This window comes from Oryctolagus cuniculus, chromosome 1, assembly GCF_964237555.1.
Source record: "Oryctolagus cuniculus chromosome 1, mOryCun1.1, whole genome shotgun sequence".
NCBI lineage: Eukaryota > Metazoa > Chordata > Mammalia > Lagomorpha > Leporidae > Oryctolagus > Oryctolagus cuniculus.
In genome coordinates this window covers 4,233,228-4,249,010 of record NC_091432.1, presented here as the reverse complement: position 1 = coordinate 4,249,010, position 15,783 = coordinate 4,233,228, and the positions used below count along the sequence as shown (strand labels likewise).

General features: G+C 65.8%; 1 protein-coding gene across 1 annotated transcript; it reads right to left on the bottom strand.

Moving 5' to 3' along the window:
• Window positions 1-1,149: 1,149 nt before the first annotated feature.
• On the bottom strand, window positions 1,150-10,146 carry C1H11orf24 (chromosome 1 C11orf24 homolog). Its single transcript, XM_051827840.2, has 4 exons — window positions 10,007-10,146; window positions 7,639-7,821; window positions 3,295-3,438; window positions 1,150-2,786 (listed from the first exon to the last, which is right to left on the bottom strand). The coding sequence occupies exons 3-4, from the start codon at window positions 3,368-3,370 to the stop codon at window positions 1,651-1,653; spliced, it is 1,212 nt and encodes a 403-aa protein (XP_051683800.2). The 5' UTR covers window positions 3,371-3,438; window positions 7,639-7,821; window positions 10,007-10,146; the 3' UTR covers window positions 1,150-1,650.
• Window positions 10,147-15,783: the final 5,637 nt, after the last annotated feature.

Genomic DNA, 15,783 nt, shown 5'->3' with positions numbered 1-15,783 from the left:
GCCTGGGAGTCCGCGCTCTCGGCCTTCGCTTACGACCCACTTGGAATCCTCTTGGAGAAGGCAGAGTGCAGCGGCCTGGGCACCAGCCCCCACGCAGGGAACTCTGGGAGGGGCTGGAGCTGCCGGCTCAGCCTCAGCACTCACAGTAGTTTCCAGCCGCGAACTCCCAGCCCTGTTCCGCCTGGGCCCTGCCTGCCATGTTGGCACAGTCGCCGGGTCTCCCTCACTGCCTGCCACGCTGGCGCGGTCGCCGTGTCTCCTGGCATCCCAGACGGAGCAGCTGAGTTCCAGGACATTCCTTCACTTGCCCAAGGTCACAGCAGCTGCAGACCACCTGGGGACACAGCCTTGGAGCATACCCTGGCTCTTGGTGGCCCCTAAGTCCTTACTACTGTGGGCAGAGGCAGGCCAGAAGGTCCAACTTGGCCCAGGTAAAGCGTAAGAAAGCAGCCATGGGGCCAGTGCTGTGGTGTAGGGGGCAAAGCCGCTGCCTGCAGGGTCGGCATCCCATATGGGCACCGGTTCAAGACCTCGCTGCTCCTCTTCCGATCCAGCTCTCTGCAGTGGCCTGGGAAAGCAGTGGAGGATGGCCCAAGTCCTTGGGCCCCTGCACCTGTGTGGGAGACCTGGAGGAAGCTCCTGGCTCCTGGCTCTGGATCGGCGCAACTCCTGCCGTTGCGGCCATCTGGGGAGTGAATCAGCGGATGGAAGACCCCTCTCTCTGTAACTCTGCCTTTCAAATAAAATAAATCTTTAAAACAAAATTCTAATCCTGACTCTAGGGGCTGGCACTGTGGTGCTGCAGGTTAAGCTGCTGCCATCCCGTATGGGCGCTGGTTCTAGTCCCGGCTGCTGCACTTCCGATCCAGCTCTCTGCCATGGCCTGGGAAGGCAGTGGAAGATGGCCCGAGTGCCTGGGCCCCTGCACCCACGTGGGAGAGCTGGATGGAGCTCTAGACTCCTGGCTTCAGCCTGGCCCAGCCCTGGCCATTGTGGCCATTTGGGAAGTGAACCGGCAGGTGGAAGATCTCTGTCTCTCCCTCTCTCTGTGTAACTCTGCCTTTCCCCTTCAAGTAAATAAATAAACCTTAAAAAGAAAAAGGCCCGCTGTAAGTGGCCGTGGGCAGGACACACGAACAGAGGCAGACACAGAGCGGCCATTGCTTTAATCAGGATCCCACGCACCACAGCCAGGGGCCAGGGCCCTGCCCACGGTGCCGGGCGCCACGACTGTTTACAAAAATAAATATGAAAAAAGCTGCAGTCTTCCATGATCAGGGAGTTAATCTGATAGCATGTAAATGTTTATGCATCTGGCGTTATTCCTAGACCGCACCCCAGGTCTGGAAGCACCGGGCGTGGCCGGGGGACTGGGCCTCCTATGACATCATCCCTAGACCGCACCCCAGGTCTGGAAGCAGTGGGTGTGGCTGGGGGGACTGGGCCTCGTATGACGTCATCCTTAGACCCCATCCCAGGTCTGGGAGCACTGGGAGTGACCGGGGGCTGGGCCTTGTATCTGGCATTATTCCTAGACCCCACCTGGTTTGGAAGCACTGGACGTGGCGGGGGGACCGGGTCTCACATCTGACGTCATCCCCAGACCCCACCCCAGGTCTGGAAGCACCGGGCGTGGCAGGGGGCCGGGCCTCACATCTCCGAGTCTGCGTACATGCCGTTGATCAGGTAGTCCACCTGCGTGTAGTCCTTCTTCCTGTAGCTCTCGTAGGCTTGCAGGGCGAACAGAACCAGGACCGTGAGGAACAGCGTCACCCCCAGCACGAGCACCGCCACCAGGAAGGTTCTGTTCACCGGGGAAGGGCTCAGGGCCTTGGTGGTGACCACCAGGTACCGGCCCTGGGTGCTGGGCGGGCACGAGTCTGTGGCTGGTGTCGGCGAGTCCCCTGAGCTCCTGGGTGTCAGCCCGGTGGAGGCAGAGCCGGTCGTGGCCCTGGTCCCCACCTGCTCTGGCGTCTGGACAGTGCCCGGGCTGCTGGCCGCCCCAGTGGGCGAGGCAGGGCTTGGCTGTGTCGTAGGGGATGTGGTGTGCACCTGAGGGCTCAGGTGGGTGGGAGGCGCTGGCCCCGAGTTGGTGGTCGGCTCCTCAGCTGGTGGCTTGGTGGTGGTCACTGCTGTGGACGACGTGGAAGCCATAGTGGGGGAGGGCCTGGGGGAGGGGGAGGGGCTGGGGGTGGGGGTAGAGGTGTTGGGCTCCAGGGTTGTGGGCGAGGGGGTGGGCGTGGGCCCATGTACCGTGCTAACCACAGGCGGGTGTGTTGGCACCTGCACAGTGGGGCCTTGTGCTTGGGGACCCGTGGTGGGTGCGGGGCTGGCCGTGGCGTTCCCGGGGGTGTGCTCGGAAGGACCGTGGGTGCCCGTGGGACTGCTTGTGTGCACAGTGGTCACGGCAGTGGTGTGGGCACTTGTGGCTGGTGCTGCCGATGTGGCCGTTCTTGGCACAGAGCTGCTGCCGGGCACCTGGGCATGAGACGTGCTGGGGGGCAGAAGCCCAGCGGTGGTCGTGGGGACAGCTGAGGTGGGTGATGAGGGTGCTCGGGAGGCCGCCCCGCCCGTCGTCCGCTGCACAGTGGCCGGGGCCGTGTGTGTTGTGCTGTTTGTCGTCTCTGCCGTGATGGCCGTGGAGGCATGGCCGGTCACCACGGTCCCCGGCGTCTGCGTGCTGGTTAGCGCCAGCGCCGGCGTTTTACTCTCGGTCCCTGGAGCTGTTTCCACTGATGCATCTCGTTTGACCAGTTTGTTCCATGTGCCATGAGGGATGAGGGGCCCTAAAGCCAGAGACGGGAGACGGATGCGGTCGTGTGAGTCGCGGGCCGGCCAGAGCCCAGGAGGGCGAGGTGTGGGCCTGCACGGCCCCTCAGGGCAGCCCCCGTACTTGGTTCTGGGGCTCCTCCGTCCCCCCCACCCCCAAGCTGTGGAAAGCCCAAGAACTGCACGGTGCAGATGCAACCGAATTCCAGAAGCACCAGGGTCCCAGGACATCCGCCCCACCCCCGCCCCCACCCCCGCCCCCACTGCAAAGAGCTCCCGGCCTGGGAAGGGGTTCGCAGCAGGAGGGCTCAGGGCTGAACAGCGCCTGAGGAGGTATCTGGTGTGTGACTGGACGAGGCTTGGATGAACTTAGTATCCGATGCATGGATGAATGGCTTTGCGGCTCAGCTCCAGGGCGGCGCGGCCTGGGTCCCCGGGGGCACCCCCTACAGGGCCTGCGAAGCCCCCGCCCAGCCCAGCACCCAGGAAGCCAGAGTTCCCCAGCCACCCCGCTTTCTCACTTACGTGCCTCGGGGGACGCCACCCGGCTTTCAGACAAGGACAAGGAGGAAATGCAGAGGAGCACGAGGGCTGCCCACATCTTGCGGACAGGCCGGGCCGGCCGGCTGCTCAGACTGGTGACGGCTCCCTCCTGCCCGGCCAGGGAACCTGCGCCGGGAAAGCACAGCGGTCAGACTTCCGGGCAGCCACACCGAGGCTCGCCTGAGGCCCGGGCTCAGCACTGCACCTGCTGCACAGGGGTCCCGGCTGGGTCCAGGGCGCCCACGGATGGCCAGCCCATGGCTGGCGCCCAGGACAGGCCAGCACATGCCAGGCATGGGAAGCCGCCTGCCGCACCCCTCGCCCTTGATGGGTCTGAAGCACTTCTCGACAACCGTTCGGACGCCTAGCCCCAGGGCCCGGAGATCAGAGCGGGAGCCGTAGAGAGTGCCAGGCCGAGGCGGCATCCGTGGAGAGAGAACCCTTTCAGCACCAGGCCGAGAGCTGCCGAGTTCCTCCGTGGCTCCTCCACGGGCTGCAGGAGGCCCCGGACAGCCGCCGTCACCTTTCACACAGGGAGTGCCGCGTGGCCAGCCGCCATGCACCTGCCACCCCTCTGGGCCCCAGGGTCTTCTCCTGCCCAGATGTTTCCTCTCCCTCACACTCCCGTAAAAGGAAGAGGCTGAGACGGACAGACAGGAGAGACAGTGGAGACTGGCCGGTTCACTCCCCAGATGCCCACAGTGACCAGGCTGGGCCAGGCTGACTTCCACATGGGTGGCAGGGACCCAACCTCTTGAGCCATCACCTGCCACCTCCCAGGGTGCCCGACAGCTGGAAGCCGGAATCGCTCCTGGAACCCAGGCACTCTGACGTGAGAAGTGCAGCGGCTTAACTTGGGCCAAAGGCCTCGGGGCCCATCAGCTGTTCTCAGCTGCCCAGCGTCCACCAGGTGTGTGCTCAGACGCCAGGCAGTAGACGGAGGGTGAAAGATGACCAGCAGCCCCTCGTCCTGCAGCTCTGCAGTCCAGCGGGGGACACAGAGGCCACTGCAGGCTGGCGCAAGCGCCGGGCGGGGCTGTGCCTCCGTGCTGGGAGGCGGGGTGGGAGAACGGCACCAGGCAGGCCTTGGGGGCTTGAGGCATGTCGGTCCTCTGGCAGGAGCCCCCGGGACACCTCGGCAGGGTGTGGCTGGGGTCGACAGGGCTGGCCGGGGCAGCGAGCCAGGCGGGCTCAGTGAGGGGTGTGCTGCGAGGGACCACGGAGGCAGGCTGGAAGGACCTGCTGCAGCTGCCCCGGGTGTCCAGCAGGGAGACGGTGCAGACTGGGCCTGAACCGGCCGCCCGGGACACAGGGCTTCGCCACACTCACACCAGGTCCCTCTGCAGGCGCCAGGCTGGAGTCGCTCACCACGGGGTGCAACAGGGAGCTGGCGCCTGGTCCTGGGGGCTGCCCCAGGCCTGTGCTCAGCCGCGCTCAACACGAGTCCCACAGGGCAGCCCGAGAGGCCCAGCCCTCCCCGGGGCCACAGCCCCGCCCTGTGCAGGTGCACGGTGTGGCAGCCTCGGACTGACTTCTGACCCAGTCTTGCCCCAAGACACTGGTCTCTGCCAGGCCCTTCCCACGAAGCGCCCGAGATCCACAGCACAGCAGAGCGTGGCTTTGCGATGCCACCTGACCTCAGGTCTCTGCATGAAAGTGCCCTGAGGTCCCCATCAGGGCCAGTGTCCTCTCCCTGTCCGTCCTCAAAGCCATCAATGACTCACATCTGAGACACCTGCCCCGCCACGGCTGCCATGACATCCCCGTGTCCCCTAAGCTGCCTCCATTGGCTGAAACCCCTTCCCGCCCCGAGGGTCCTCCACACTCATGCCCTTCAGACACCGGCCCCGCTGTGCAGCTCCCACCACCAGGCTGCCTAGGTGCCCTGCTCATCTTCAAAGGGCCCCAGGGTCTTCTCCTGTCCAGATGTTTCCTCTCGCTCTGTCCCCCCAGCCCCACCACCTGCCACCCACCCTAACCACTCCAAGGACGGGGGCTGGCACCCTCTGTCTCTGGTCTCTAGTGCCTGGGGACCACAGCACCTGCCCCTGAGGGTGCTGCTGAATGAATGAATGGAAGAATGGCTGAAGGAATGAATGACTTCACCCCGGAGAAGGCAAGGGTCCCCATGGCCCCTTTGCCATGTGCCCCGGAAGCAGAGCCAGGTCCCCCATTCTAACACAAAGGGGTGACATGGACGCCTGGAAGGCCTCAACAGGTCTTTGGAACAGTCAGCTCCATTGGTTTGGTTTTGGAGCAAAACTGCTGAGGACAAGGAAAAGGAGAGGGTCCCGGGGACTCCCGCGCTCCAGAGCCAGGACAACGCTGCAGGGTCCCGGGGACACCCGCACTGCACAGTCAGGGCAACGCTGTAGGGCCCCGGGGACACCCGCACTGCACAGCCGGGACAGCACTGCAGGGTCCCGGGGACACCCACACTGCACAGTCAGGACAGCACTGCAGGGTCCCGGGGACACCCGCACTCAGCAGCCTTGGGGCTGGGGTGCAGGTCAGCTGCCATCCCTCACTCGGGGGTAAGAGGCCATTGCCCTAGGAACAAGGTGCAGTACAGCAGGGGGGGGTGCATCTGCATGGGTCCGAGCCCCAGCTCCTGACCTCAGTAACCCAGGGCCCTGTCTCAGCTCACCAAGCAAGCGCCTCGCACGGCTACTGGCCTGGTCATGGCCCAGCCCAAGAAGCACACCCTGACCAGCTGGGGCTGGGCAGGTCGAAGCCGGATCCCCCACGTGGGTGGCAGGGTGCCAAGCAGGGTGTGTATTAGCAGGAGGCTGGGTCGGAGGCAGCTTGGGACTTGCGCCCTGGCACGCAGATGTGGGATGCAGGCGTCCCACAGGGCGTCACGCACGAGCCAGCTGCCGACCCCAGAGGCACCGCCCTCCAAAACCGTCTCACGGGTCTGGAAAAGTGGCTCGGCCTCACCAACCAGATCCGCATTTGCTTTCCTGGGTGCCAAAAGCATCCTCTGTCTCAGCAGAGAGGAGTGGGGCGGGGAGAAGCAGCAGAGCAGCATCCTAACAGGGCCTTCAGCGCCGAGGGCCCAGAGGCCGGCCAGGGCCAGGGCAGGCGGCGGGCTCCGACTCAGGACGAGCACCTAGAGGGTGCCCCGCTGGTCACAGCTCCTGCACTGAACACCACGGCCGGAGATGCGCCCCGTGCCCGGCCCTGGATCTGCGGGGCCTGCCGGGTGAATGGGACGTGGTTAGTGTGCCAAGAGGCTTCTGATGGGGGGCTGGCGCTGTGGTGTAGCCGGTAAAGGCGCCGCCTGCAGTGCCGGCATCCCATACGGGCACCGGTGCGAGTCCCGGCTGCTCCACTTCTGATCCAGCTTTCTGGGAAAGCAGTGGAGGATGGCCCAAGTCCTCGGGCCCTGCACCCGCGCGGGAGACCTGAAGAAGCTCCTGGCTCCTGGTTTTGGATCGGGCCAGCTCTGGCTGTGGCAGCCGTTTGGGGAGTGAACCAGTGGATAGAAGACCTCTCTCTGCCTCTGCCTTTCAAATAAATAAATAAAATCTTAAAAAAGAAAAAAAAGAGGCCTCTGACAGGCACGCAGGGTCCTGGCTTCCCGAATGCACCCAGGCCGTGCAGCCTCCGCACCGTGCGTGGGCAGAGGTCAGCGGACCTCTGTCCGGAGGGCGTGGGGTACACGGCCGTGGCTACTGCGTTCCGCCACAGGTGAGGCTGTGGTGGATGTGTAAGGGTGGGAGTGGCTGCATCCGGTAAAACCTGATTCACACAGACAAGCAGCAGGCGGGCCAGCCCCGCTGCAGCCGTCAGCCGACCCCAGGGTGGCTACTCCAGCTAAGGCGGCAAAGGAGCCATCAGGGGACGGGTGGATCCGGATCACCTCCTTCCTGGGCGTGCGAGCCGGGGCAGCAGCCTCCTCCTCCATCCCCCGCGGCAGGAGGCGCAGCGTCCCCCTGCACGGAGGACTCCCCTTGACACAGGCCTGGACGACCTCTTGCAGTAACACGCGTGGCGTCAGGAAAGCACAAGAGGGCATGGAGGGACCGTGTGGTCCCAGAGCCCTCATGCCCGCCCCTGCTGTGGCCTGCCCACTGAGTCCACTCAGAAGGCAGGACCCGGAGCGGGCACTGTGGCTCGGTGGATTAAGCCACTTCCTGGGATGCTCACGCCCACACCAGGGTGCGTGGTTCAAGCCCAGCCACCCTGCTTCTAATCCAGCTCCCTGCTGTGTCCTGCCTTCTTCCTGCACCCTGTCCACCATGCAAAGCCCCCTGCGGACTTTCTCCAGGCTCCCTGGCCATGCCCAAACGGGCAGGCCCAGCTGCAGGGCCGGGCACTCACCAGAGGCGGCCGCTCAGGGCGCACTCCTGGACTGGGCCATCTTCCTCGTCGGGGAGCTGCGGGCTGGGCACTGGGGGCGGGCCAGGTGAGGTCTGGCTCTGCAGGAGGTGCACCCCTGGGCCATGGCATGCTTCGTGCACAGGTGGGATGAAGGCAGACGCTCCACTCTGGAAACAGGTGCATCTAGGGTTTGAAGAAGAAGCAACACTCCTTAGGAACAGCGACATGGCAAGGAGGCGGCGCAGGCCCGAGCGGTGGTCAGCCGGCCGTCGTCCCGGGAAATGACCACACACATCGTCTTCCAACGTCGCAGTGCTGGCGGAGCCTTCTCCACAGCGGGGATTCTTTAGGGAAGCAACTGGACAGCCGCGCCCAGAGGGAAAACGCCAGCGCACGTGCCAAGGAACCGGGTAGTTTCGCAAGGCACGGGCTCACTCACTGTAAAATACTACAGCAGCTGTTGAGAACCCATGGAGCTCCGCGCATCGACGGGACCGCAGGTGGCACACAGCAAACGCGCCAGGATCCCGCTTCTGCTTAAACAGACCTAAGGGCCTGGGCAGGCCTGCGCGGGAAAGGTACAAGGACAGCCCCGCTGTGCTGCAGGGGCAGGCACCACCGCGGAAGACACTTCTGAAGAACAGCCATGTTGAGAGAAAACAACTGGGACTCTGTCCCTGTGCTCCGGGCGGAAGGCACGGCGACCCCACTGGACACTGCCGCACACTGGGCTGGAATAATCTAGAGAACTGACTGTCAGCAGGCACATTTCCCAGGAACCAAGAGAAACCTTGGAGGACTCCAGGAGCAGCACAAAGAAACAAGCGGCCGCCAGCGGACGGGTACTTGATGGACACTCGGGAGGTTACGGACGCGGCTCCTCACCGCCCACACAGGACAGGCGACGTCAGCAGGTGGAGAGGCACCAGGACCCCAGAGACCCGCTTCCGACACAAACGCCCATGTGTGCACACGGCCACACACACCTGCAGCTGCCCAGTCACACACGTGTGCACCACGCGGCTGCAGGCACGCACACGCCCCTCACCACACAGGCCCACACCACACAGGCCCACACGGCAGTCACACACGTGTGCACCATGCGGCTGCAGGCACGCACACGCCCCTCACCACACAGGCCCACACGGCAGTCACACACGTGTGCACCACGCGGCTGCAGGCACGCACACGCCCCTCACCACACAGGCCCACACGGCAGTCACACACGTGTCCGTGGGGAATCGCACACACACACAATTTTCACATGGCCGTCTCGGGAGCTCCACCAGCTTCTCAGGGAACCAGGCGGACGCCATGCCCGCTCACCCTCCGGCGGTCACTGCCGCAGGGACAGAAATCGGCCGCACGCAGTCAGGGCAGGCCCTCGCTGGACACTGACCGCTCTGACCCGGTCCCGCCCTGACTCATAATCAAACCTGTGATGAGACTCACACAGTAGCTTCCCCCACAAGGGCTTCCGTGAGCCTTACACGAGAGTGTGGCCCGAGTTCCGGGGAAGGGAGGCCAGGCAGGACAACCAGGGAAGAGTCATGCTCGCGCTGAGTCGGAGACAGGGCTGTCAGGGGGTGGATCTGCCAGGGGGACGCAGCCGGAGACCCCGGGGGGAGGCGCCTCCCAGACTGGACCCGGGTGTCCACCTCCCTGCCCCCGGGCGTGGCAGTGCTCAGAGCCACGGCCACAGGCCATCAGTGCCTATCAGCAGCCGCGATCGCCACCCCAGGGACAGGGACCCCACCCTGACACGCCACCTGGCTGGACTTTGGTGGCAGAAGCCCAAGGAACACAGTTCTGTGTGTACAGACACTGCCCCGCGGTCCAAAGGATGTGTCCAGGTGGCACAGTGCGACCTGCAGCGCCCGCTTCCAGGCCTCCGCGAGCCGGGCGCCCCGGCCCAGCTCCCGCGGCCACCGTGGGTGAGGTGACACTGCTTGTCCACCGGGCAAGTCAAGGGAACACGCACGCGTCTTGAACGCGGCGCTGTTTATCCGAGCCGTGTAGGCGCCCGCGGAGGCCGGCAGGTGCAGGCAGAGGTGCCGGGCAGGGTCTGCAGGGAGGCCCGGCTCGCCCAAGGGACCGCTCCTCTGAGGGCCACCCTCGCTGGGGCCCAGGCCGGCCCTGGACGTGCCACGCCGGGCCCCAAGCCGGGCCCCCACCCACGCTCCCGGGGCCTCGGCCCACTCCGCCCCTCTCCCGCAGCCCGAGTCGCCCCCTCCCCCGCCCCTCCTCTGGCCTCTGCGACCCCATTCATCCTCCTCCGGCCCCCCGCAGCCTTCCCCCGGCCCCCACCCCGGCGCCCAGTCCCAGGCCGGTCCAGGCAGCCCGCTGGACGGCAGCGCGAGCCCCTTACCCAGGCGCGGCAGGCCCGCGGCGGCCCGGCGGCCCTCGGACGGCGGGGAAGCGCCCGCTGCCCGGCGCGAGGACGTGGCCGCCGGCCGAGCCAAGACAGCTCAGGACAGCGGCGCCCGCGCGGGCCCCGCCCGGGGCCGCCCCGGAAGTGACGTCACGGGAGGGCGGGTCGCGGCGGTGCCTGGCGCGGTCGGACGCGAGGCGGAAGCGAGGGGCGTGACTGTGACGGGGCCCCGCCCACAGGGGCGGGCCGGGGCGCCGACTTGGCCGGAAGGGGCTATTTTTGGCTGGTTTCTAGCGGAAGTGCGTGGTTCGAGGGGGCTGCCCTGCTGCGCCCTGCAGTTTGGGGGTCCCGGAAGCCTGGGGAAGTGGGCAGCGTGCGCTCCAGACGCACCCGGTGCCGCCCAGCCCATCGCGTCTGCGTGCGGAGCCCTGGAGACGGCGAGAGGCTCGCTGGTGCTTTGTCGCTCTCGGGCCGCGGGCCACCCCCGGGACTTGGAGGGGAGGGGGGTGTAGGGCCTGGAGCGAGGGCCGCGCCCCTGCGGCTTCCCGGCGCTGGGGCCCCGCCCACCCGCTGCAGGGGCGCGGGCGGAGGCGTTGCAGGGACCGTGAGTGGCAGGCACAGTGCCGTGGGACCTGAGCCCAGCCCCCACCCCGGACGCCCCGTCCCCCTGCCCTAGCCTGCAGATCCGTGGTAGGGAGGCTGTGCTGTGCTGCGGGGGGGGGGTCACACCACTGCGTGCGGCGCAGGTTCGAGTCCCGGCTGCCCCACTTGGGGTCCAACTCCCTGCTATGGCCTGGGAAAGCAGTAGAAGATGGCCCAAGTGCTGGGGCCCCTGTACCCCCGTAGGAGACCCCGAAGAAGCGCCTGGCTCCTGGCATCGACCTGGTCCCAGTCCTGGCCGTTGTGGCCATCTGGGGAGTGAACCAGCAGATGGAAGACCTCTCTCTGTCTCTGTAACTCTGCCTAAATCTTTAAAAATTTTTTAAGGTTGACTCGCTAGGTTAAGTGAGTGGTAGGGTGAGAGCCCCTGTTAGCTGTGCAGGACTCGCGGGCCTTGATCTGACGAGTCATACGCAGTCTAGACTTGGGCCCCGCCAAGGAAGCAGGCTGGCCCCTGCCAGAGGGAGGCCGCGTGGCCAGGCAGGCCCGGCTCCGCCCGGCCGCGCGCTGCGGTCGCGTGGTCACTCCGGGAGCCTGGGAACTGAGCCGGGCTGCCTGGCTCCCCGCTCCGCGCCTTGCAGTTGGAGGTCTCCTTCCTTCGCCCACCCTGGTGGCCGTGAGGCCGGGGTCCTGCACCCGGTGTGGGACGGTCACGACAGAACATGCCGGCAGCGGAGAGCCAGGCCCGCCGAGGGAGGGTGTGAAGACGAGACCCCGATGCTCCACGCGTGCCTTGATTTCCCCAAGTGTGCATGTGCTCGCAAAGTAGGCGGCCTCCCCTGACTGCAGCTTGCCCGGGTCTGAGCCTCTGGCTTCATTTGGTCAAACGGGTTGGGGGGGCCGGCTTCTTCCTACTGGAGCTGAACCGGGAAGGTGGGGGCCCCTCCGAGGGGGGGGGCAGCCGGCCCTCTGGGGCTGAACCTGGAAGGTGGGGGCCCCTCGGGGGGGGCAGCGGCCCTCTGGGGCTGAACCTGGAAGGTGGCGGCCCCTCGGGGGGGGGGCAGCGGCCCTCTGGGGCTGAACCTGGAAGGTGGGGGCCCCTCGGGGGGGGGGCAGCGGCCCTCTGGGGCTGAACCTGGAAGGTGGCGGCCCCTGGGGGGGGGGCAGCGGCCCTCTGGGGCTGAACCGGGAAGGTGGGGGCCCCTTTGAGGGGGGGTGCAGCCGGCCCTCTGGGGCTGAACCTGGAAGGTGGCGGCCCCTCTGGGGGGGGCAGCGGCCCTCTGGGGCTGAACCTGGAAGGTGGGGGCCCCTCTGGGGGGGGGCAGCGGCCCTCTGGGGCTGAACCTGGAAGGTGGGGGCCCCTCCGAGGGCGGGGGCAGCCGGCCTGCTGGGGCTGAACCTGGAAGGTGGGGGCGCCTCCGGGGGGGGGCAGCGGCCCTCTGGGGCTGAACTGGGAAGGTGGGGGCCCCTCTGGGGGGGGCAGCGGCCCTCTGGGACTGAACCTGGAAGGTGGGGGCCCCTCCGGGGGGGGGCAGCGGCCCTCTGGGACTGAACCTGGAAAGTGGGGGCCCCTCCGAGGGCGGGGCAGCGGCCCTCTGGGGCTGAACCTGGAAGGTGGCGGGCCCCTCCGAGGGCGGGGTGCAACCAGCCCTCTGGGGCTGAACCTGGAAGGTGGGGGCCCCTCCGAGGGCGGAGGCAGCGGCCCTCTGGGGCTGAACCTGGAAGGTGGGGGCCCCTCCGAGGCGGGGGCAGCGGCCCTCTGGGGCTGAACCTGGAAGGTGGGGGCCCCTCCGGGGGGGGGCAGCAGCCCTCTGGGGCTGAACCTGGAAGGTGGGGGCCCCTCCGAGGGTGGGGGCAGCGGCCCTCTGGGGCTGAACCTGGAAGGTGGGGGCCCCTCCGAGGGTGGGGGCAGCTGGCCCTCTGGGGCTGAACCTGGACGGTGGCGGCCCCTCCAAGGGCGGGGTGCAGCCGGCCCTCTGGGGCTGAACCTGGAAGGTGGTGGCCCCTCGTGGGGGGGCAGTGGCCCTCTGAGCCCCACTGAGGCAGAGGAGGCTTTGATGGAGCAGAGAGGCCATGGCGTGGAGGCGCTGCAGCTGACTGATCCCTGGTCTTGAGTGTCAGCCAGAAAAGGTGTTGCCCACGACGGAAGTACCTGGGCAGGCTGGGCCGCACACGGGGACACCCACGGTCCCCCTGGCCAGGCAGCACCTTTGGGTTGGTGGCTCAGCTCCGGAGCTGCCTGTGTGCGGTGCTGGGAAGAGCAGTGCATGGCAGCCGCGGGGAGGGTTGGGGGGGCGCAGACTTCCGGCCTGGGCTGTTGTCTTGGGCGCAGAAATAAACCCGCTCACGGCATGAGTCGCAGTGCCTTGTGTAGGGAAGCCGCCCGGGGTGCCACGTTCCAGAGTGAGGCTCTGGGGCAGCACTGCCTGGCCCGCCTCCCACTTCCGCCCCTGTAGCCGAGTGACAGCCGACAGACCTTACACTCACCACTCCTTGAGGCCGCCGAGCCCCCCCCCCAGGGAAACACGGGGTTCGGCTCTGAGCCCTGGCCACTCCGGTCAGCACAGAGCCTCGTTTCCGGAAGCTTCGGCTGCCTCATTGCCCCAGGACTTTCGCCTCGCGGTGCTGCTGGACGTGACCAGTGCTGCGTGGCCGTGTGACCCTCAGCTGATGGGAGTGTGTTCTCCAGAAGGCACAGACGGCTCCCGCGCGTCCCCAAAGACGGCGCTAGCGGAGCCGGGAGCTGTAGAGGTGCTCACACGAGGAGTTTGGGCGCGAGAGGCAGGCAAGGCAGCGAGGCTCAGTGGGTGCAGGGCGTCCGGCAGAACGGACGGCCCCTCTGCACACGGGGTCTGGGAGCGCCCGGCCCTTCAGGCTGGGGTGAGCAAGGTTACACAGCTTCAGAGGGGATGCACCTGCGGGGTCGGGGGGCAGGCCTGAGCTGAGAGAGCTGAAACACCCGGAGAGACCAGGCGGGCGCGTCAGGAAGGGCGGAGTGCGCGGTCTGTGTGCAGACGGGGGCGGGGGGGGGGCTTGGAAGGGAGCAGGGTCCAGGGCTTCCCCACGGTGCCCCCCCTTCTCCTGGCAGAGGGTTTGCTGGGTGTGAAACAGGTAGAATTCCTCCCTGGGGCCGGCGCCGCGGCTCAACAGGCTAATCCTCCGCCTAGCGGCACCGGCACACCGGGTTCTAGTCCCGGTCGGGGCGCCGGATTCTGTCCCGGTTGCCCCTCTTCCAGGCCAGCTCTCTGCTGTGGCCCGGGAGTGCAGTGGAGGATGGCCCAGGTGCTTGGGCCCTGCACCCCATGGGAGACCAGGAGAAGCACCTGGCTCCTGCCATCGGATCAGCGCGGTGCACTGGCCGCAGCGGCCATTGAGGGATGAACCAATGGCAAAGGAAGACCTTTCTCTCTGTCTCTCTCTCTCACTGTCCACTCTGCCTGTCAAAAAATAAAAAAAAAAATAAAAAAAAAAAATAAAAAAAGAATTCCTCCCCGGTGTACATTACCCGGTGTTGTCAGACTTGTAGCCCGCTTGGCACAGGGCAGAGGGGATTCCCCTAGGGTGCCTTCCTGGGAGTGGGGGAGGCAGGGCCCCCGTGAAGCTGTTCCCAGGGCCCTGTGGAGGCTGCTGCCTTCCTTTCCCGGCCTTTCCGAGCCTCTCTCACACGCATCAGCTAATTTCCAGCTCCCTACCCAACAATAGCACAAACGCGAGAAACGTGACACCAGCACATGGTGGAAAGAGCTAAAACGGGGCGGTGGGCAGTGTCACTTGGCTGAGCCCCAGCTGGGACAGGTGCACCAGGGGATGCACACACACACACACCCCGCTGCCACCCTGTGCACCTGCCCCTGCCCTGGGCACCTGGAGGCCTGGAGTGACCTCAGGAGCCCCCCACGTACGGACGTGAGGGCCACAGGTGATCTTGGCGAATCAGGGAGCTTGCGTTGCAGAATCCTGAACGCTGAGGGTCAGCTGCTGATGTGGACAAGCGACCGCTCCTGCCTGCTCAGAGGGCGACGAGAGCTAAGTGATAGCGAGGACAGACGTGCAGAGGGCTCATCCTGGGGCAGTGGCACGTGGAGGCGTTGCTCAGGAGAGATGAGGACTCTGCTCTGGGGACAGCGACTCTGCAGGTGCCGCATGACTCAGAGTCCCCGAGGGCCGAAGCCCTGTGAGCCTCAGCCCGGCACCGCCTCTGCCACACGGCAGCCGCCCTGGAGGAGGCTGCTTCCCCTCTGGTTCCGGGCACTGGCTTTCAGGAGGAGCCCAGTGCCCCTTCGTGCCGACTCGTTATTGTCATGGTGTCCGTATGGAAGGTGTTTGTACGCCATGAACGCAAAATGAAAGATTAACATTTCGGGAAGCTGGAGAGTGAAAGTGAACACTCTGGTGTGGATCGGCGTAGAGTTACGTGTGCAATGCTGGACCCATCTCCTGTCCTGCTGAGGGTGTTCGGAATACCAAATTGGTCCTTGGGTTTTTCCTGCAGACAGCTGTAAATTATTTTATTAATTTATCTCTTTAATAACTTTTTTTAAGGCAGAGTTAGAGCATGAGAGAGATCCTCTATCCACTGGTTCACTCCCCACGTGCCCAAAACAGGACTGAGCAGGGCTGAAGTCAGAAGCCTGGAGCTGCATCCAGGTCTCTCAGTGGGTGCAGGGGCCCAAACACTCGGGCCACCCTCCACTGCTTTCCCAGGCCACAGCAGGGAGCTGGATCAGAAGTGGAGCAGCCGGGACTCAAACTGGGAGCTCTGACGTGGGACATAGCAGGCTTAACCCACTGGGCGTGTTACCAGAGAATGCAGGGGTTCTTGTCTTCATGCAAGAAAGAATTCAGCGGCCGGCACCGCGGCTCAACAGGCTAATCCTCTGCCTAGCGGCGCCGGCACACCAGGTTCTAGTCCCGGTTGGGGCGCTGGATTCTGTCCCGGTTGCTCCTCTTCCAGGCCAGCTCTCTGCTGTGGCCCGGGAGTGCAGTGGAGGATGGCCCAGGTCCTTGGGCCCTGCACCCACATGGGAGACCAGGAGAAGCACCTGGCTCCTGCCATCGGATCAGCGTGGTGTGCCAACTGCAGCGGCCACTGGGGGGGTGAACCAACGGAAAAAAGGAAGACCTTTCTCTCTGTCTCTCTCTCTCACTGTCCACTCTGCCTGTCAAAAAAAAAA